The 21899-nt window shown below is 56.8% G+C and overlaps 2 protein-coding genes across 2 annotated transcripts; one reads left to right on the top strand and one right to left on the bottom strand.

Annotated features, from left to right (window-relative positions):
• Window positions 1–184: 184 nt before the first annotated feature.
• On the top strand, window positions 185–10081 carry GPS2 (G protein pathway suppressor 2; the record flags this gene model as incomplete). The annotated part of the gene is made up of 7 exons (XM_082076891.1): window positions 185–1091; window positions 2580–2721; window positions 4068–4154; window positions 4749–4828; window positions 5050–5115; window positions 5643–5726; window positions 9830–10081. The coding sequence occupies exons 1-7, from the start codon at window positions 816–818 to the stop codon at window positions 10079–10081; spliced, it is 987 nt and encodes a 328-aa protein (XP_081933017.1). The 5' UTR covers window positions 185–815.
• A 32-nt stretch (window positions 10082–10113) lies between these two features.
• On the bottom strand, window positions 10114–21661 carry EIF5A (eukaryotic translation initiation factor 5A). Its single transcript, XM_082076892.1, has 5 exons — window positions 21474–21661; window positions 15569–15673; window positions 13175–13306; window positions 11890–11959; window positions 10114–10262 (listed from the first exon to the last, which is right to left on the bottom strand). Exons 1-4 carry the CDS (start codon window positions 21636–21638, stop codon window positions 11897–11899), a joined length of 465 nt encoding a protein of 154 aa, XP_081933018.1. The 5' UTR covers window positions 21639–21661; the 3' UTR covers window positions 10114–10262; window positions 11890–11896.
• Window positions 21662–21899: the final 238 nt, after the last annotated feature.

The following is a 21899-nucleotide window of genomic DNA, read 5'->3' on the forward strand; positions in this document are numbered from 1 at the left end:
GGTCCCTATGGGTCAGTTATGGGTCTCTATGGGTCCCTATGGGTCAGTGATGTGTATCTGTGGGTCCCTATGGGTCCCTAATGATGATCTATGGGTCTCTATGGGTCTCTATGGGTCTCTAATGTCTCTCTATGGGTCTCTATGGGTCCCTATGGGTCTCTATGGGTCCCTATGGGTCTCTAATGTCTCTCTATGGGTCTCTATGGGTCCCTATGGGTCTCTAATGTCTCTCTATGGGTCTCTATGGGTCCCTATGGGTCTCTAATGTCTCTCTATGGGTCTCTATGGGTCCCTATGAGTCAGTTATGGGTCAGTAAGTGTCTCTATGGGTCTCTAAGGGTCAGTGATGTGTCTCTATGGGTCCCTATGGGTCTCTATGGGTCTCTATGGGTCTCTATGGGTCCCTATGGGTCCCTATGGGTCTCTATGGGTCTCTATGGGTCAGTTGTGGGTCTCTATGGGTCCCTATGGGTCAGTTGTGGGTCTCTATGGGTCCCTATGGGTCAATGATGTGTCTCTATGGGTCCCTATGGGTCAGTGATGTGTATCTGTGGGTCCCTATGGGTCAGTTATGGGTCTCTATGGGTCTTTATGGGTCCCTATGGGTCTCTATGGGTCTCTATGGGTCTCTATGGGTCAGTTATGGGTCTCTATGGGTCTTTATGGGTCCCTATGGGTCTCTATGGGTCTTTATGGGTCCCTATGGGTCAGTTATGGGTCTCTATGGGTCTTTATGGGTCCCTATGGGTCTCTATGGGTCTCTATGGGTCCCTATGGGTCAGTGATGTGTATCTGTGGGTCCCTATGGGTCAGTTATGGGTCTCTATGGGTCTTTATGGGTCCCTATGGGTCTCTATGGGTCACTAATGATGATCTATGGGTCCCTATGGGTCCCTATGGGTCTCTATGTGTCTCTGTGGGTCCCTATGGGTCTCTATGTGTCTCTATGGGTCCCTATGGGTCCCTATGGGTCCCTATGGGTCTCAGTGTCTCTGGCCCCGCCCCCAGGCAGCCCGGGCTCCGCCCCCCGGGCGGGGCTGATGGCGCCGGAGCGCGGGAAACAGCAAATGTTCGGGGCGCCCGTCATCGCCGTGAGTGGGGGAGGGGCGGGGGGCGGGGGTGTGGGGCTGGGGATGTGGGGTGGATGTGGGGAGATGTGGGGCTGGGGGCTGGGGGGCAGACGTGGGGCTGAGGGTGTGGGGCTGGGGGTGTGGGGCGGGTGTGGGGCAGATGTGGGTCTGGGGATGTGGGGCAGATGTGGGGCTGGGGGTGTGGGGCTGGGGGTGTGGGGCGGATGTGGGGCTGGACATGGGGCTGCGGGTGTGGGGCAGGTGTGGGGCAGGTGTGGGGCTGGGGGTGTGGGGTGGACATGGGGCTGGGGATGTGGGGCAGGTGTGGGGCTGGGGGTGTGGGGTGGATGTGGGGCAGATGTGGGGCTGGACATAGGGCTGAGGGTGTGGGGCAGGTGTGGGGCAGGGGGTGTGGAGGTGACTGAGGGGGATGTGGGGCAGCCATGGGGTGGATGTGGGGCAGATGTGGGGCAGCCCTGGGGTGGATGTGGGGCAGGTGTGGGGCAGCCTTGGGGCTGGGGGGTGTGGGTTGGACATAGGGATATCTAGGGGTCACCCCACATCTATGGGGCTGCCCCACATCTATGGGTCACCCCCCATATGTGGGTCACCCCCCAACTTATGGGGCACCCCCTTGATACATAGACCCCCCCAAAACCTCTGGCTGCCCCACAACCTCTCCCCCCCCCCCCAAACTTATGGGGCTGCCCCACATCTATGGGGCTGCCCCCCATCTATGGGTCACCCCCCATATGTGGGTCACCCCCCAACTTATGGGGCACCCCCTTGATACATGGACCCCCCACCCCCAAAACCTCTGGCTGCCCCCCCCAAACTTATGGGGCTGACCCACATCTATGGGGCTGCCCCACATCTATGGGTCACCCCCCATCTATGGGGCTGCCCCCCAACTTATGGGGCACCCCCTTGATACATAGACCCCCCAAAACCTCTGGCTGCCCCACAACCTCTCTCCCTCCCCCAACTTATGGGGCTGCCCCACATCTATGGGTCAGCCCCCAACTTATGGGGCACCCCCTTGATACATGGACCCCCCACCCCCAAAACCTCTGGCTGCCCCCCCCAAACTTATGGGGCTGCCCCACATCTATGGGGCTGCCCCACATCTATGGGTCAGCCCCCGTATATGGGGCTGCCCCCCAACTTATGGGGCACCCCCTTGATACATAGACCCCCCCAAAACCTCTGGCTGCCCCACAACCTCTCCCCCCCCCCCAAACTTATGGGGCTGCCCCACATCTATGGGTCACCCCCCAACTTATGGGGCACCCCCTTGATACATGGACCCCCCACCCCCAAAACCTCTGGCTGCCCCCCCCAAACTTATGGGGCTGACCCACATCTATGGGTCACCCCACATCTATGGGTCACCCCCCAACTTATGGGGCTGCCCCACATCTATGGGGCTGCCCCACATCTATGGGTCACCCCCCATCTATGGGGCTGCCCCACACTTATGGGGCTGCCCCCCACGTGTGGGTCCCGCAGGCGCGGCCGTTCGCGGCGCAGCCCTTCGGGGCGGGGGAGGGGCAGTTCCAGGGGGCGCCCGGGGGCCCCTTCGCCGTGGGGCAGAACCCGCCCTTCCCCCCCACCCCCCCCGGGACCTACGGGGGGACACAGACCCTACGCGGTGAGTTGGGGGGGGGAGGGGGGGTCACTTGTGGGTCTGGGGGGGGCACTTATGGGTCTGGGAGGGGTCACTTATGGGTCACTTGTGGGTCACTTGTGGGTCGGGGGGGTCACTTATGGGTCACTTGTGGGTCACTTGTGGGTCGGGGGGGGCACTTGTGGGTCGGGGGGGGCACTTGTGGGTCTGGGGGGTGACTTATGGGTCACTTGTGGGTCACTTGTGGGTCACTTGTGGGTCACTTATGGGTCTGGGGGGGTCACTTGTGGGTCAGGGGGGTCACTTATGGGTCACTTGTGGGTCTGCGGGGGTCACTTACGGGTCATTTGTGGGTCACTTGTGGGTCTGGGGGGGGTACTTATGGGTCACTTGTGGGTCTGGGGGGGGTCACTTATGGGTCACTTATGTGTCTGGGGGGGTCACTTGTGGGTCGGGGGCGTCACTTGTGGGTCATTTCTATGTCACTTGTGGGTCACTGATGGGTGGGTCCCTATGGGTCACTATGGGTCTCTAACGTGTCCCTGTGGGTCAATCTGTGGGGCAGGCCCCGGGTTCCCCGCTCTCTATGGGTCTCTAATGTCTCTCTATGGGTCCCTATGTCTCTCTATGGGTCTCTATGTGTCTCTATGGGTCTCTAATGTCTCTCTATGGGTCCCTATGTCTCTCTATGGGTCTCTAATGTCTCTCTATGGGTCTCTAATGTCTCTCTATGGGTCCCTATGTCTCTCTATGGGTCTCTAATGTCTCTCTATGGGTCTCTAATGTCTCTCTATGTGTCTCTATGGGTCTCTAATGTCTCTCTATGGGTCTCTATGGGTCTCTATGGGTCTCTAATGTCTCTCTATGGGTCTCTAATGTCTCTCTATGGTCTCTATGGGTCTCTAATGTCTCTCTATGGGTCTCTAATGTCTCTCTATGGTCTCTATGGGTCTCTAATGTCTCTCTGTGGCCCTGTGGGTCAATCTGTGGGTCAGGCCCCGGGTTCCGCGCTCTCTATGGGTCTCTAATGTCTCTCTATGGGTCTCTAATGTCTCTATGGGTCCCTAATGTCTCTCTATGGTCTCTATGGGTCCCTAATGTCTCTCTATGACCCTGTGGGTCAATCTGTGGGGCAGGCCCCGCGTTCCCCGCTCTCTATGGGTCTCTAATGTCTCTCTATGGGTCCCTATGTGTCTCTATGGGTCCCTATGTCTCTCTATGGGTCCCTATGTCTCTCTATGGGTCTCTAATGTCTCTCTATGGGTCCCTATGTCTCTCTATGGGTCTCTAATGTCTCTCTATGGGTCCCTATGTGTCCCTATGGGTCCCTAATGTCTCTCTGTGGCCCTGTGGGTCAATCTGTGGGGCAGGCCCCGGGTTCCCCGCGCTCCCGTTCCTGCCGCAGCAGCAGCCGGGCGGGTTCGGGCTGCACGGGCCCTTCAGCCCCGCCCAGACAGGTGCGACACGCCCAGGGGGCGGGGCCTGGGGGGACACGCCCACGGGGGCGGGGCCTGGGGGGGTGGAGTCTTGGGACTGGACACGGGGAGGGGGAGTGGGAGTGGGACGCCAAAGGGGGGGCGGGGACTGGGAGGGGGCGGAGCCTCAGGGGACATGAGGGCGGGGCCTGGGAGGGGGCGGAGCCTCGGGAGTGGACACATGGGGGGGAGGGGGTGGGTCTGGGGAGGGGGCGGAGCCAGTGGGGGGTGGGGCCTGGGAGGGGCGGAGTATCGTCTCGGGAGGGGGCGGGGTCACGGAGGGCGGGGCCTGGGAGGGGGCGGAGCCTCGGGAGTGGACACGCCCTGGGGCGGGGCCTACGGGGGGGCACGCCCACGGGGGGCGGAGACACAGGGGAGGGGGCAGAGCCAATGGGGGGTGGGGGCCTGGGAGGGGCGGAGTCTCGTCTCGGGAGGGGGCGGGGTTACGGGGGGGCGGGGCCTCGGAGGGGGTGGAGTCTCAGAAGTGGACACATCAATGGGGTGGGAGCCTGACCCCCAAGTGTGGGTCTGACCCCCAAGTGTGGCCCCGCCCCCTGACTGTGGCCCCGCCCCCAGGGTTCCTGCCCCCCAGCAGCTCCATCCCCCTGCAGAAGCAGCTGGAACACGCCAACAGCCAATCAGGGTTCAGCGACGCCGTGAGCGGGGGCGGGGCCGGGGGGGTGGGGGGGGAGGGGCCGGAGGTGGGAGGGGCCAAGTGGGTGGGGGAGGGGCTGAGGTTGTGGGGGAGGGGATGGGGGGGTAAGTGTGGGGGGGAGGGGGAGGGGATGGGGGGGGGTGAGTGGGGGAGGGGCCAGGGCTGGTGTCGCCCCGCCCCCTCCCCCCAGCGCCCCTCCCCCTCCCTCCCCTCCCCCCGCAGGCTCTGCACCCCGGGCCCCTCCTGCCCAACCCCCAACTGCCCGTCCCCATGCAGGCCCCGCCCAAGGTCAGAGGGGGCGGGGCCTGGGCGGGGGCGGGGGGAGGGGCCTGGGCGGGGGAGGGGCCTCTGGGGGGGAGGGGCCTGTGAGGTGGGGGAGGGGCCTATGGGGGGGAGAGGTCTATGGGGTGGGGGAGGGGCGGGGTGGGGTCTATGGGGGTAAAGGGGTGGGGGAGGGGTCTATGGGGGATGGGGGAGGGGTCTATGGGGTGGGGGAGGGGCGGTGAGGGGGAGGGATCTATGGGGTAAGGGAGGGGCCTATGGGGGGGAGGGGTCTATGGGGGAGGGGCATGGGGAGGGGTCTATGGGGGGATGGGGGAGGGGCGGGGGGAAGGGTCTAAGGGGGGGGGAGGGGCCTATGGGGTGCTATGGGGGGTGGGGGAGGGGCAATGAGGGTCTATGGGGATGGGGGAGGGGCCATGGGGCATTATGGGGGGGGGGGAAGGGGCACTCTGGGGGTGGGGGAGGGGCCATGGAGGGTTATGGGGGGCGGGGCAGCCCCGTGCCCCTCCCCCACCCCTCCCCTCCCCCCCCAGGCCGGGCTGCCCTTCCCCCCCCCGCCCCGTCCGGCCTCCCCCGGATCGTTCCCGCCCCACGGCGGCGCCCAACAGCCCCACAGCGTGAGTGACACATGGGGACCCGTGGGGACCATAGGGACCAATGGGGAACCATAGAGACCATAGGGACCCATAGAGACCCATAGAGACCCCATAGAGACCAATGGGGAACCATAGAGACCATAGAGACCAATGGGGAACCATAGAGACCATAGGGACCCATAGAGACCAATGGGGAACCATAGAGACCATAGGGACCCATAGAGACCAATGGGGACCATAGAGACCATAGGGACCCATGGGGACCAATGGGGACTATAGAGACCCATAGAGACCAATGGGGACCCATAGAGACCAATGGGGACTCATAGAGACCCATAGAGACCCATAGAGACCAATGGGGACCCATAGAGACCAATGGGGACTCATAGAGACCCCATAGAGACCAATGGGGACCCATAGAGACCAATGGGGACCATAGAGACCATAGGGACCCATGGGGACCAATGGGGACTATAGAGACCCATAGAGACCAATGGGGACCCATAGAGACCAATGGGGACTCATAGAGACCCATAGAGACCCATAGAGACCAATGGGGACCCATAGAGACCAATGGGGACTCATAGAGACCCCATAGAGACCAATGGGGAACCATAGAGACCAATGGGGACCATAGAGACCATAGGGACCCATGGGGACCAATGGGGACTATAGAGACCCATAGAGACCAATGGGGACCCATAGAGACCAATGGGGACTCATAGAGACCCATAGAGACCCATAGAGACCAATGGGGACCCATAGAGACCAATGGGGACTCATAGAGACCCCATAGAGACCAATGGGGAACCATAGAGACCAATGGGGACCATAGAGACCATAGGGACCCATGGGGACCAATGGGGACTATAGAGACCCATAGAGACCAATGGGGACCCATAGAGACCAATGGGGACTCATAGAGACCCATAGAGACCCATAGAGACCAATGGGGACCCATAGAGACCAATGGGGACTCATAGAGACCCCATAGAGACCAATGGGGACCCATAGAGACCAATGGGGACCATAGAGACCATAGGGACCCATGGGGACCAATGGGGACTATAGAGACCCATAGAGACCAATGGGGACCCATAGAGACCAATGGGGACTCATAGAGACCCATAGAGACCCATAGAGACCAATGGGGACCCATAGAGACCAATGGGGACTCATAGAGACCCCATAGAGACCAATGGGGAACCATAGAGACCAATGGGGACCATAGAGACCATAGGGACCCATGGGGACCAATGGGGACTATAGAGACCCATAGAGACCAATGGGGACCCATAGAGACCAATGGGGACTCATAGAGACCCATAGAGACCCATAGAGACCAATGGGGACCCATAGAGACCAATGGGGACTCATAGAGACCCCATAGAGACCAATGGGGAACCATAGAGACCAATGGGGACCATAGAGACCATAGGGACCCATGGGGACCAATGGGGACTATAGAGACCCATAGAGACCAATGGGGACCCATAGAGACCAATGGGGACTCATAGAGACCCATAGAGACCCATAGAGACCAATGGGGACCCATAGAGACCAATGGGGACTCATAGAGACCCCATAGAGACCAATGGGGACCCATAGAGACCAATGGGGACCATAGAGACCATAGGGACCCATGGGGACCAATGGGGACTATAGAGACCCATAGAGACCAATGGGGACCCATAGAGACCAATGGGGACTCATAGAGACCCATAGAGACCCATAGAGACCAATGGGGACCCATAGAGACCAATGGGGACTCATAGAGACCCCATAGAGACCAATGGGGAACCATAGAGACCAATGGGGACCATAGAGACCATAGGGACCCATGGGGACCAATGGGGACTATAGAGACCCATAGAGACCAATGGGGACCCATAGAGACCAATGGGGACTCATAGAGACCCATAGAGACCCATAGAGACCAATGGGGACCCATAGAGACCAATGGGGACTCATAGAGACCCCATAGAGACCAATGGGGAACCATAGAGACCAATGGGGACCATAGAGACCATAGGGACCCATGGGGACCAATGGGGACTCATAGAGACCCCATAGAGACCAATGGGGACCATAGAGACCAATGGGGACTCATAGAGACCCATAGAGACCATAGAGACCAATGGGGACCCATAGAGACCAATGGGGACTCATAGAGACCCCATAGAGACCAATGGGGAACCATAGAGACCAATGGGGACCATAGAGACCATAGGGACCCATGGGGACCAATGGGGACTATAGAGACCAATGGGGACTCATAGAGACCCATAGAGACCATAGAGACCAATGGGGAACCATAGAGACCCATAGGGACCAATGGGGACCCATAGAGACCAATGGGGACTCATAGAGACCCCATAGAGACCAATGGGGAACCATAGAGACCAATGGGGACCATAGAGACCATAGGGACCCATGGGGACCAATGGGGACTATAGAGACCAATGGGGACTCATAGAGACCCATAGAGACCATAGAGACCAATGGGGAACCATAGAGACCCATAGGGACCAATGGGGAACCATAGAGACCCATAGGGACCGACCTATAGCCCAACAGCCCCACAGCGTGAGTGACACATAGACACCCCATAGACACCCCATAGAGACCATAGAGACCCATAGGGACCCATAGGGACCATAGAGACCAATGGGGAACCATAGAGACCAATGGGGACCCATAGGGACTCATAGGGACTCATAGGGACCATAGAGACCCATAGAGACCATAGAGACCCATAGAGACCCCATAGAGACCAATGGGGACCCATAGGGACCCATAGAGACCATAGGGACCCATAGGGACCATAGAGACCAATGGGGACCCATAGAGACCCATAGGGACCCATAGAGACCATAGAGACCCATAGGGACCAATGGGGACCCATCGGGACCCATAGAGACCATAGAGACCATAGAGACCAATGGGGACCCATAGAGACCATAGGGACCCATAGAGACCCATAGAGACCCCATAGAGACCAATGGGGACCCATAGAGACCATAGGGACCCATAGAGACCCATAGAGACCCCATAGAGACCAATGGGGAACCATAGAGACCCATAGGGACCAATGGGGAACCATAGAGACCATAGAGACCAATGGGGACCCATAGAGACCCATAGGGACCCATAGAGACCATAGGGACCAATGGGGACCCATAGAGACCAATGGGGAACCATAGAGACCCATAGGGACCCATAGAGACCAATGGGGAACCATAGAGACCATAGAGACCAATGGGGAACCATAGAGACCATAGAGACCAATGGGGAACCATAGAGACCCATAGAGACCATAGAGACCAATGGGGAACCATAGAGACCCATAGAGACCAATGGGGAACCATAGAGACCCATAGAGACCATAGAGACCAATGGGGAACCATAGAGACCCATAGGGACCAATGGGGACCCATAGAGACCCATAGAGACCCATAGAGACCATAGAGACCAATGGGGACCCATAGAGACCATAGAGACCCATAGAGACCATAGAGACCCATGGGGACCCATAGGGACCAATGGGGACCCATAGGGACCATAGACAGCCATAGGGACCAATGGGGAACCATAGAGACCATAGGGACCCATAGAGACCAATGGGAACCATAGAGACCCATAGGGACCATAGAGACCAATGGGGACCCATAGAGACCCATAGGGACCAATGGGGAACCATAGAGACCATAGGGAACATAGAGACCCATAGGGACAAATGGGGACCCATAGAGACCCATAGGGACCCATAGGGACCCATAGGGACCAACCTATAGCCCAACAGCCCCACAGCGTGAGTGACACAGAGACCCCCCCCAACCCATAGAGACCATAGAGACCAATGGGGATGCATATAGACCCATAGGGACCATAGAGACCCATAGAGACCCATAGGGACCCATAGGGGCCAATGGGGACCCATAGAGACCATAGAGACCAATGGGGACCCATGGGGACCCATAGAGACCAATGGGGACCCATGGGGACCCATAGAGACCATAGAGACCAATGGGGACCCATAGACCCTGACCCATAGAGACCCCCCATCCCCCCCCCATGCACCGGGGTGGGGGGGGCGTGGCCTTAACAAGCCCCTCCCCCCCCAGGCCGCATTCCCGCCCTCCACCCCCCCCCGCGCGTCACTTCCTGCCCCACGGCCAATCCCAGCGCTTCTACCACAAGTGATGACGTCACCGCGCCGCTCTGACATCACTTCCTGTCTGCCCCCCCCACCCCTCCCCCATCCCCTCCCCCCCCATCCCCAATTAACGCCCCAATTAAACAATCTCGTTATTATAGATGATTTGTTTTTAATTTTCCGGCTGATTAACAAACATTTTGGGGGGGGGGGGGGGTGAATGAGGGGGGGGAGGGGCCCCCCGGAGCCGCCCCTCCCCCCCCACCCCCCACCACGGGGCGGCCCCGCCCACTCGGGGGGGGAGGGGGGCGTGGCCTATGCGGGGGGGTGGGGCAGGGAGCCCCCCCCCCCCCCCCGTTGTTGGTTTAGTGTTGGGGGTCCCGCCCCACGGCGGCTGCGACCTGGGGGGGGATGGGGGGATGTGGGGCTGGGACCCATAGAGACTCTGCCCCATAGAGACCCATAGAGACCCATAGAGACCCCTGACCCATAGAGACCCATAGAGACCCCGACCCATAGAGAGACCCCTGACCCATAGAGACCCATAGAGACTCTGCCCCATAGAGAGAGAGACCCCGACCCATAGAGACCCATAGAGAGACCCCTGACCCATAGAGACCCCGACCCATAGAGACCCATAGAGAGACCCCTGACCCATAGAGACCCCGACCCATAGAGACCCATAGAGAGACCCCGACCCATAGAGAGACCCCGACCCATAGAGACCCATAGAGACCCATAGAGACCCATAGAGAGACCCCTGACCCATAGAGACCCATAGAGAGACCCCGACCCATAGAGAGACCCCGACCCATAGAGACCCATAGAGACTCTGCCCCATAGAGACCCCGACCCATAGAGAGACCCCGACCCATAGAGACTCTGCCCCATAGAGACCCATAGAGACCCCGACCCATAGAGACCCCTGACCCATAGAGACCCATAGAGACCCCGACCCATAGAGACCCCTGACCCATAGAGACCCATAGAGACCCCGACCCATAGAGACCCCTGACCCATAGAGACCCATAGAGAGACCCCTGACCCATAGAGACCCCTGACCCATAGAGACCCATAGAGAGACCCCTGACCCATAGAGACCCCTGACCCATAGAGACCCATAGAGAGACCCCTGACCCATAGAGACCCATAGAGACCCCTGACCCATAGAGACCATAGAGACCCATAGAGACCCCGACCCATAGAGACCCCGACCCATAGAGAGACCCCTGACCCATAGAGACCCATAGAGACCCATAGAGACCCATAGAGAGACCCCTGACCCATAGAGACCCATAGAGACCCATAGAGACCCATAGAGACCCCGACCCATAGAGACCCATAGAGACTCTGCCCCATAGAGAGACCCCGACCCATAGAGAGACCCCAACCCGTAGAGACCCATAGAGAGACCCTGACCCATAGAGACCCATAGAGACCCCGACCCATAGAGACCCATAGAGAGACCCCTGACCCATAGAGACCCCTGACCCATAGAGACCCATAGAGAGACCCCTGACCCATAGAGACCCATAGAGAGACCCCTGACCCATAGAGACTCTGCCCCATAGAGACCCATAGAGACCCCGACCCATAGAGAGAGAGACCCCTGACCCATAGAGAGACCCCTGACCCATAGAGACCCCGACCCATAGAGAGACCCCGACCCATAGAGACCCATAGAGACCCCGACCCATAGAGAGACCCCGACCCATAGAGAGACCCTGACCCATAGAGAGACCCTGACCCATAGAGACCCCTGACCCATAGAGACCCATAGAGAGACCCCTGACCCATAGAGACCCCTGACCCATAGAGACCCATAGAGAGACCCTGACCCATAGAGACCCCCTCTGCCCCATAGACCCCCCCAGCCCCACAGATCCCCCCAGCCCCATAGATCCCACCCCAGCCCCATAGATCCCCCAGCCCCATAGATCCCACCCCAGCCCCATAGATCCCCCAGCCCCATAGATGCCCCCAGCCCCACAGATCCCCCAGCCCCACAGATTGCCCCACAGATCCCACCTGGCCCCTATTTGGCCATGGCCTTGATGGCGACAGCAGCTTCTTCTGTCATGGCCGACAGCACCGTGATCTGTGGGGAGCGACCCATAGCGACCCACAGCGACCCACAGTGACCCACATCTGACCCATAGCGACCCACAGTGACCCACAGCGACCCACAGCGACCCATAGCGACCCACAGCGACCCACAGCGACCCATAGCGACCCATAGCGACCCACAGCGACCCATAGCGACCCACAGCGACCCACAGTGACCCATAGCGACCCACAGCGACCCATAGCGACCCACATCCTGCCCCATAGCGACCCACATCTGACCCACAGCAACCCATAGCGACCCACAGTGACCCACAGCGACCCATAGCGACCCATAGCGACCCACATCTGACCCACAGCGACCCATAGCGACCCATAGCGACCCACAGTGACCCATAGCGACCCACAGCGACCCACAGCGACCCATAGCGACCCATAGCGACCCATAGCGACCCACATCCTGCCCCATAGCGACCCACATCTGACCCATAGCGACCCATAGCGACCCACAGCGACCCACAGCGACCCATAGCGACCCACAGCGACCCACATCTGACCCATAGCGACCCACAGCGACCCACAGCGACCCATAGCGACCCACAGTGACCCACAGCGACCCACATCTGACCCATAGCGACCCATAGCGACCCACAGCGACCCACATCTGACCCATAGCGACCCATAGCGACCCACAGTGACCCATAGCGACCCACAGCGACCCACAGTGACCCACATCTGACCCACATCTGACCCATAGTGACCCACAGCGACCCACATCTGACCCACAGCGACCCATAGCGACCCACAGCGACCCACAGCGACCCACAGCGATCCATAGCGACCCACAGTGACCCATAGCGACCCACAGCGACCCACAGTGACCCACAGCGACCCATAGCGACCCATAGCGACCCACATCTGACCCATAGCGACCCATAGATTGCCCCATAAGTACCAGGATCTCCTCCCCACAGTCGTATTTCTGCTCCATCCCCATTCCCCAGCCCCATAGCGCATCCCAGCCCCATAGCGCCCCATAACCACCCCATAGCGCCCCATAACTGCCCCATAGCGCCCCATAACCACCCCATAACCGCCCCATAACCGCCCCATAACCGCCCCATAACCGCCCCATAACCGCCCCATAAGTACCAGCATCTCCCCCCACAGTTGTATTTCTGCCCGATCTCCCTCCCCATTCCCCAGCCCCACAGCGCCCCATGGCTGCCCCATAGATTGCCCCCGGTACCAGGATCTCCTCCCCGCAGTCGTATTTCTGCTCGATCTCCCGCCCCAGCTCTCCCTCCGGCAGCCGCAGATCCTCCCGAACCTCCCCCGAGTCCTGGAGCAGCGACAGGTACCCGTCCTGGATCCCGATCAGCTGTGGGGCAGACCCATAGATTGACCCATAGATCAGTGACCCACAGAGTGACCCACAGAGTGACCCACAGAGTGACCCACAGAGTGACCCACAGAGTGACCCACAGACAGGTACCCGTCCTGGATCCCGATCAGCTGGGGGGAGACCCATAGATTGACCCATAGATCAGTGACCCACAGAGTGACCCACAGAGTGACCCACAGACAGGTACCCGTCCTGGATCCCAATGAGCTGTGGGGCAGACCCATAGATTGACCCACAGATCAGTGACCCACAGACAGGTACCCGTCCTGGATCCCGATGAGCTGGGGGGCAGACCCATAGATTGACCCATAGATCAGTGACCCACACATTGACCCACAGACAGGTACCCGTCCTGGATCCCGATCAGCTGTGGGGCAGACCCACACATTGACCCATAGATCAGTGACCCACAGATCAGTGACCCACACATTGACCCACAGACAGGTACCCGTCCTGGATCCCGATGAGCTATGGGGCAGACCCATAGATTGACCCATAGATCAGTGACCCACAGATCAGTGACCCACAGATCAGTGACCCACAGACAGGTACCCGTCCTGGATCCCGATCAGCTGGGGGGCAGACCCATAGATCAGTGATGTGTGGGGCAGACCCATAGATTGACCCACAGACAGGTACCCGTCCTGGATCCCAATGAGCTGGGGGGCAGACCCATAGATTGTGAATGTGTGGGGCAGACCCATAGATTGACCCACACATTGACCCACAGAGTGACCCACAGACAGGTACCCGTCCTGGATCCCGATCAGCTGGGGGGCAGACCCACAGATCAGTGATGTGTGGGGCAGACCCATAGATTGACCCATAGATTGTGAATGTGTGGGGCAGACCCACAGATTGACCCATAGATCAGTGATGTGTGGGGCAGACCCATAGATTGACCCATAGATCAGTGATGTGTGGGGCAGACCCATAGATTGACCCATAGATTGTGAATGTGTGGGGCAGACCCACAGATTGACCCATAGATTGTGAATGTGTGGGGCAGACCCATAGATTGACCCATAGATCAGTGATGTGTGGGGCAGACCCATAGATTGACCCACAGATTGTGAATGTGTGGGGCAGACCCATAGATTGACCCACAGATTATGAATGTGTGGGGCAGACCCACAGATTGACCCACAGATTGTGAATGTGTGGGGCAGACCCATAGATTGACCCACAGATCAGCCATGTGTGGGGCAGACCCACAGATTGACCCATAGATTGTGAATGTGTGGGGCAGACCCATAGATTGACCCACAGATGGGGACCCAGTGAGTTGTGACCCATAGATTAGTGAACACGTGGGGCAGACCCACAGATTAATGAACGTGTGGGGCTGGACCCATAGATCAGTGAATGTGTGGGGCAGACCCATAGATTAGTGAATGTCCCAGCCCCACACTTGGGGGTCCCAGCCCCACACTTGGGGGTCCCAGAATCACACTTGGGGGTCCCGCCCCACACTTGGGGGTCCCGCCCCACACTTGGGGGTCCCAGAATCACACTTGGGGGTCCCGCCCCACACTTGGGGGTCTCAGAATCACACTTGGGGGTCCCGCCCCACACTTGGGGGTCCCAGAAACACACTTGGGGGTCTCAGCCCCACACTTGGGGGTCCCGCCCCACACTTGGGGGTCCCAGAATCACACTTGGGGGTCCCGCCCCACACTTGGGGGTCTCAGAATCACACTTGGGGGTCCCGCCCCACACTTGGGGGTCTCAGAATCACACTTGGGGGTCCCAGCCCCACACTTGGGGGTCTCAGCCCCACACTTGGGGGTCCCAGAAACACACTTGGGGGTCCCAGAATCACACTTGGGGGTCTCAGCCCCACACTTGGGGGTCCCAGCCCCACACTTGGGGGTCCCAGAATCACACTTGGGGGTCTCAGCCCCACACTTGGGGGTCCCAGAATCACACTTGGGGGTCTCAGCCCCACACTTGGGGGTCCCAGAATCACACTTGGGGGTCCCGCCCCACACTTGGGGGTCTCAGCCCCACACTTGGGGGTCCCGCCCCACACTTGGGGGTCTCAGCCCCACACTTGGGGGTCCCGCCCCACACTTGGGGGTCCCAGCCCCACACTTGGGGGTCCCAGAAACACACTTGGGGGTCTCAGAATCACACTTGGGGGTCCCAGAATCACACTTGGGGGTCCCGCCCCACACTTGGGGGTCCCAGAAACACACTTGGGGGTCCCGCCCCACACTTGGGGGTCCCGCCCCCCACCTGGAAGTCGTTGCGTTTGATGTTGGGCACGTCCATGTTGTGGGTGGACGGGCAGATGTCCTCGTACTTCTTGCCCGTGAAGATGTCGATGCCCACCAGGTGCACCTGAAAACGGGGCGAAAAACGGCGATTTTGGGCAAATTTGGGGCGTTTTGGGGGGTTCACGACACCCCCGGATCTCAATGGGTCCATATCGAGCGTTTTTGGGGCGATTTTGGGGCATTTTGGGGCATTTTGGGCCTAGTTGGGGCCTATTCAGGCCTAGTTGGGGCCTAGTACACTGTTGAGTCAATATTTGACCATTTATGGGGTGAATTTGGGGGATTTTGGGCAAATTTGGGGCATTTTGGGGGGTTCACGACACCCCCGGATCTCAATGGGTCCATATCGAGCGTTTTTGGGGCGTTTTGGGGCGTTTTTGGGGCTTTTGGGGCCTATTCGGGCCTAGTTTGGGCCTAGTACGTTGTTGAGTCAATATTTCACTGTTTTTGGGGTGAATTTGGGGGATTTGGGGCAAATTTGGGTCATTTTGGGGGTTCACGACACCCCCGGATCTCAATGGGTCCATATTGATGATTTTGGGGGCGATTTTGGGGCGTTTTGGGGGGATTTTGGGGCTTTTTGGGCCTAGTTGGGCCTAGTAGAGACCTATTCGGGCCTAGTACCTTGTTCAGTCAATATTTGAGCATTTTTGGGGCAAATTTGCGCAAATTTGGGTCATTTTGGGGGTTCACGACACCCCCAGATCTCAGTGGGTCCATATTGACCATTTTTGGGGTGATTTTGGGGCATTTTGGGGCGTTTTTGGGGCATTTTGGGACTAATTGGGGCCTATTCGGGCCTAGTTTGAGCCTAGTACATTGTTGAGTAAATATTTGCTCATTTTGGGGATAAATTCGGGGGATTTTGGGCAAATTTGGGGCGTTTTGGGGGGTTCACGACACCCCCAGATCTCAATGGGTCCATATTGAACATTTTTGGGGTAATTTTGGGGCGTTTTGGGGCATTTTTTGGGGCATTTTGGGACTAGTAGGTGCCTATTCGGGCCTAGTTTGGGCCTAGTACATTGTTGAGTCAATATTTGACCATTTTGGGGGGGAATTTGGGGGGTTTTGGGCAAATTTGGGTCATTTTTGGGGGTTCACGACACCCCCAGATCTCAATGGGTCCATATCGACCATTTTTGGGGTGAATTTGGGGCATTTTGGGGCATTTTTGGGGCATTTTGCACTTATTTGGGGCCTAGTTGGGCCTAGTAGGTTGTTGAGTCAATATTTGACCATTTTTTTGTTATTTTGGGGCAAATTTGGGGGATTTTGGGGGTTCACGACACCCCCAGATCTCAATGGGTCCATATTGACCATTTTTGGGGTGAATTTGGGGCATTTTGGGTCAATTTTGGGGCTTTGGGGGCCTAGTTGGGCCTAGTTGGGGCCTAGTAGGTTAACGTGTCTATATTGATCATTTTTGGGGTGAAAATGGGGGTTTTTGGGCAAATTTGGGGCGTTTTTGGGGGTTCACGACACCCCCGGATCTCAATGGGTCCATATTGAACATTTTTGGGGTAATTTTGGGGCGTTTTGGGGCATTTTTGGGCCTAGTTGGGCCTAGTTGGGGCCTAGTATGTTGTTGAGTCAATATTTGACTGTTTTTGGGGTGAATTTGGGGGATTTTGGGCAAATTTGGATCACTTTGGGGGCTACACGACACCCCCAGATCTCAATGTGCCCATATCGACCATTTTTGGGGCGATTTTGGGGCATTTTGGGTCAATTTTGGGGCTTTTGGGGCCTAGTTGGGGCCTAGTAGGTTAATGTGTCTCTATTGATCATTTTTGGGGTGAAAATGGGGGTTTTTGGGCAAATTTGGGGCGTTTTTGGGGGTTCATGACACCCCCGGATCTCAATGGGTCCATATTAATGATTTTTGGGGCGATTTTGGGGCGTTTTGGGCCTATTTGGGCCTAGTTGGGGCCTACTATATTGTTGAGTCAATATTTCACCATTTTTTTGTGATTTTGGGGCAAATTTGGGGGATTTTGGGCAAATTTGGATCATTTTGGGGCTTCACGACACCCCCAGATCTCAATGGGTCCATATTGAACATTTTTGAGGTGATTTTCAGGCATTTTGGGGCATTTTTGGGGCTTTTAGGGCCTATTCGGGCCTAGTTGGGGCCTATTAGGGCCTAGTATGTTGTTGAGTCAATATTTGACCATTTTTTTGTTATTTTGGGGCAAATTTGGGGGATTTTGGGGGTTCACGACACCTCCAGATCTCAATGGGTCCATATCGAGCGTTTTGGGGTGATTTTGGGGCATTTTTGGGGGATTTGGGGGCTTTTTGGGCCTAGTTGGACCTAGTAGAGGCCTATTCGGGCCTAGTACATTGTTGAGTCAATATTTGAGCATTTTTGGGGTGAATTTGGGCAAATTTGGGCCATTTTGGGGGTTCACAACACCCCCAGATCTCAGTGGGTCCATATTGAACATTTTTGGGGTGATTTTCGGGCATTTTGGGGGCTTTTGGGGCCTATTCAGGCCTAGTTGGGGCCTAGTACACTGTTGAATCAATATTTGACCCTTTTTGGGGTGAATTTGGGGGATTTTGGGCAAACTGTGATAATTTTGGGGGCTCACGACACCCCCAGATCTCAATGGGTCCATATCGACCATTTTTGGGGTGATTTTGGGGCATTTTGGGGCATTTTTGACCATTTTTGGGCCTATTTGGGCCTGGTGGGGCCTAGTAGGTTCATTTATCCACATTGACCACTTTTGGGGTGATTTTTGGGGCAAATTTGGGGGTTTTTGAGTAAATTTGCATCATTTTGGGGGTTCATGACACCCCCAGATCTCAATGGGTCCATATCGAGCGTTTTTGGGGCAATTTTGGGGCGTTTTGGGGCTTTTGGGGCCTATTCCGGCCTAGTTGGGGCCTATTAGGTTAATGTGTCCATATTGATCATTTTTGGGGTGAATTTGGGGGATTTTGGGCAAATTTGAATCATTTTGGGGGTTCACGACACCCCCGGATCTCAATGGGTCCATATTGACCATTTTTGGGGCGATTTTGGGGGATTTTGGGGGCTTTTGGGGCCTATTCAGGCCTATTCGGGCCTAGTTGGGTCCTAATACACTGTTGAATCAATATTTGACTGGTTTTGGGGGGAATTTGGGCGATTTTGGGCAAATTTGGGGCGTTTTGGGGGTTCACGACACCCCCAGATCTCAATGGGTCCATATTGATGATTTTTGGGGCGATTTTGGGGCATTTTGGGGCATTTTTGGGGCGTTTTGCACTTATTTGGGGCCTATTTGGGCCTAGTAGGTTGGTGAGTCAATATTTGATCATTTTGGGGGTGAAAATGGGGGTTTTTGGGCAAATTTGGGGGATTTTTGGGGTTCACGACACCCCCAGATCTCAATGGGTCCGTATCGACCATTTTTGGGGCGATTTTGGGGCATTTTTGGGGCATTTTGGATCATTTTGGGGCCTATTTGGGCCTAGTTGGGGCCTAGTAGGTTAGTTTGTCCTTACTGATCATTTTTGGGGCGAAAAAGGGCGATTTTGGGCTAATTTGGGTCCTTTTGGGGGTTCACGACACCCCCAGATCTCAATGTGCCCATATCGACCATTTTTGGGGCGATTTTGGGGCATTTTGGGGCATTTTGGGGCATTTTTGCCCATTTTGGGGCCTGTTCGGGCCTGCTATGTCAGTTTGTCCAAATTGACCATTTTTGGGTGTTTTTGGGCCAATTTTGGGCCAATTTTGGGGCCTCATTCTGCTCCTATTTTGGGGTCATTTTGAGCCTATTTTCTGGTCCATTTCTTGCCCGTTTTTGGGCGTTTTGGGGCCATTTTGGGGCCTCATTCTGGGCCATTTTGGAGCCATTTTTTGGTCATTTTTGGGCCCATTTCCGGGCATTTTGGGCCCATTTTTGCCCATTTTTGGCCCATTTCTGCCCATTTTTGGCCCGTTTCTGCCCATTTCTACCAATTTTTGGGCCGTTTCTGCCCATTTTTGCCCATTTCTGCCCGTTCCTGGCCCGTTTTTGCCCCTTATTGGCCCGTTTCCACCCATTTTGGGCCATTTCTGTCCATTTTTGGACCATTTCTGCCTGTTTCTATCAATTTTTGGCCCATTTCTACCCATTTTTGGCCCATTTCTTGGCCATTTCTACTTATTTTTGGCCCATTTCTACCCATTTTTGTCCCATTTCTACCCATTTTTTGTCCCATTTCTGCCCATTTCTACCCATTTTTGGCCCATTTCTGCCCATTTTTGGCCCATTTCTACCCATTTTTTGGCCCATTTCTACCCATTTCTACCCATTTTTGGGCTGTTCTTGGTGGTTCCTGGCCCATTTTTGGCCCATTTCTACCCATTTTTTTCCCATTTCTGCCCATTTTTGGCCCTATCCGGCCCATTTTTGGCCCATTTCTGCCCATTTTTTTTCCCATTTCTGCCCATTCCTGGCCTGTTTCTACCCATTTTGGGCCCTTTTTGCCCATTTTTGGCCTGTTCCTGGGCCATTTCTGCCCATTTTTGGCCCATTTCTCCCCCTTTTTGGCCCGTTTCTCCCCATTTCTGGCCCATTTCTCCCCATTTTCAAGCCGTTTCTCCCCATTTTCAAGCCGTTTCTCCCCATTTCTACCCATTTTTGGCCCATTTCTGCCCATTTTGGGGCCATTTCTACCCATTTTTGGGCTGTTTCTGCCCATTTTTTTTCCCATTTCTCCCCATTTTGGCCAATTTCTCCCCATTTTTTGCCCTTTTCTGCCCATTTTTGGCCCGTTTCTCCCCATTTCTGGCCCGTTTCCGCCCATTTCTGGCCCGTTTCTCCCCATTTTTGGCCCGTTTCTCCCCATTTTTGGCCTGTTTCTCCCCATTTCTGGCCCGTTTCTGTCCCTCTTTGGCCCGTTTCTGCCCAGTTTTTCCCCGTTTCTGCCCATTTTTTGCCCGTTTCTGCCCATTTCCGCCCATTCCTGGCCCATTTCCGCCCATTTTTCTCCCGTTTCTCCCCCTTTTGGGCCCATTTCTCCCCATTTTGGGCCCATTTCTCCCCATTTCTGGCCCGTTTCTCCCCATTTCTGGCCCGTTTCTCCCCATTTCTGGCCCGTTTCTGTCCCTCTTTGGCCCGTTTCTGCCCGGTTTTTGCCCATTTCTGCCCATTTTGGCCCATTTCCGCCCATTCCTGGCCCATTTCTGCCCATTTTTTTCCTGTTTCTCCCCATTTTGGACCCATTTCTCCCCATTTCTGGCCCGTTTCTCCCCATTTCTGGCCCGTTTTTTGCCCATTTCTGGCCCGTTTTTTGCCCATTTCTGGCCCGTTTCTTGCCCATTTTTTGCCCATATTTTGACCGTTTCTGCCCATTTTGGCCCATTTCCGCCCACTCCTGGCCCATTTCTGCCCATTTTTTTCCCGTTTCTCCCCATTTTGGACCCATTTCTCCCCATTTTGGGCCAGTTTCTCCCCATTTCTGGCCCGTTTCTGTCCCTCTTTGGCCCGTTTCTGCCCATTTTTTGCCCATTTCTGCCCATTTTTTGCCCGTTTCTGCCCATTTTTTGCCCGTTTCTGCCCATTTTTTGCCCGTTTCTGCCCATTTTTTGCCCATTTCTCCCCATTTTGGACCCATTTCTGCCCATTTTGGACCCATTTCTGCCCATTCCTAGCCCGTTTCTGCCCATTCCTGGCCCGTTTCTGCCCATTCCTGGCCCGTTTCTCCCCATTTCGGGCCCGTTTCTCCCCATTTCGGGCCCGTTTCTCCCCATTTTGGACCTGTTTCTCCCCATTTTTGGCCCGTTTCTCCCCATTTTTGGCCCGTTTCTCCCCATTTCGGGCCCGTTTCTCCCCATTTTGGCCCGTTCCTCCCCATTTTGGCCCGTTTCTGGTGTTCCTGACCTTGGCGTGGCCGTGCTTGCCGGTCTTGGAGGTGGACATCTCGACGATCTTGCAGGGCCGGCCCTTGAGCACCACGAAGCCGTTCTTGCGCAGGGCCGAGCACTGCATGGGGAACGTGGCCGAGGCGCCCGCGTCCCCCGTCCCGAAGTCCAGATCGTCGGCCATGGCTGCGGACAGACGGACAGACACTATGGGACACCATGGACACCTTGGGGACACCATGGACGCCATGGGGATGGACACACGGACACCATGGGATGGACACACGGACACTATGGGATGGACACCCTGCATGGGGAACGTGGCCGAGGCGCCCGCGTCCCCCGTCCCGAAGTCCAGATCGTCGGCCATGGCTGCGGACGGACGGACAGACACCATGGGACACCATGGACACCATGGGGACACCATGGACAGCATGGGCCTGTC

The sequence above is a fragment of the Streptopelia decaocto genome (genome assembly GCF_964273445.1).
Source record: "Streptopelia decaocto genome assembly, contig: HAP1_SCAFFOLD_2120, whole genome shotgun sequence".
NCBI lineage: Eukaryota > Metazoa > Chordata > Aves > Columbiformes > Columbidae > Streptopelia > Streptopelia decaocto.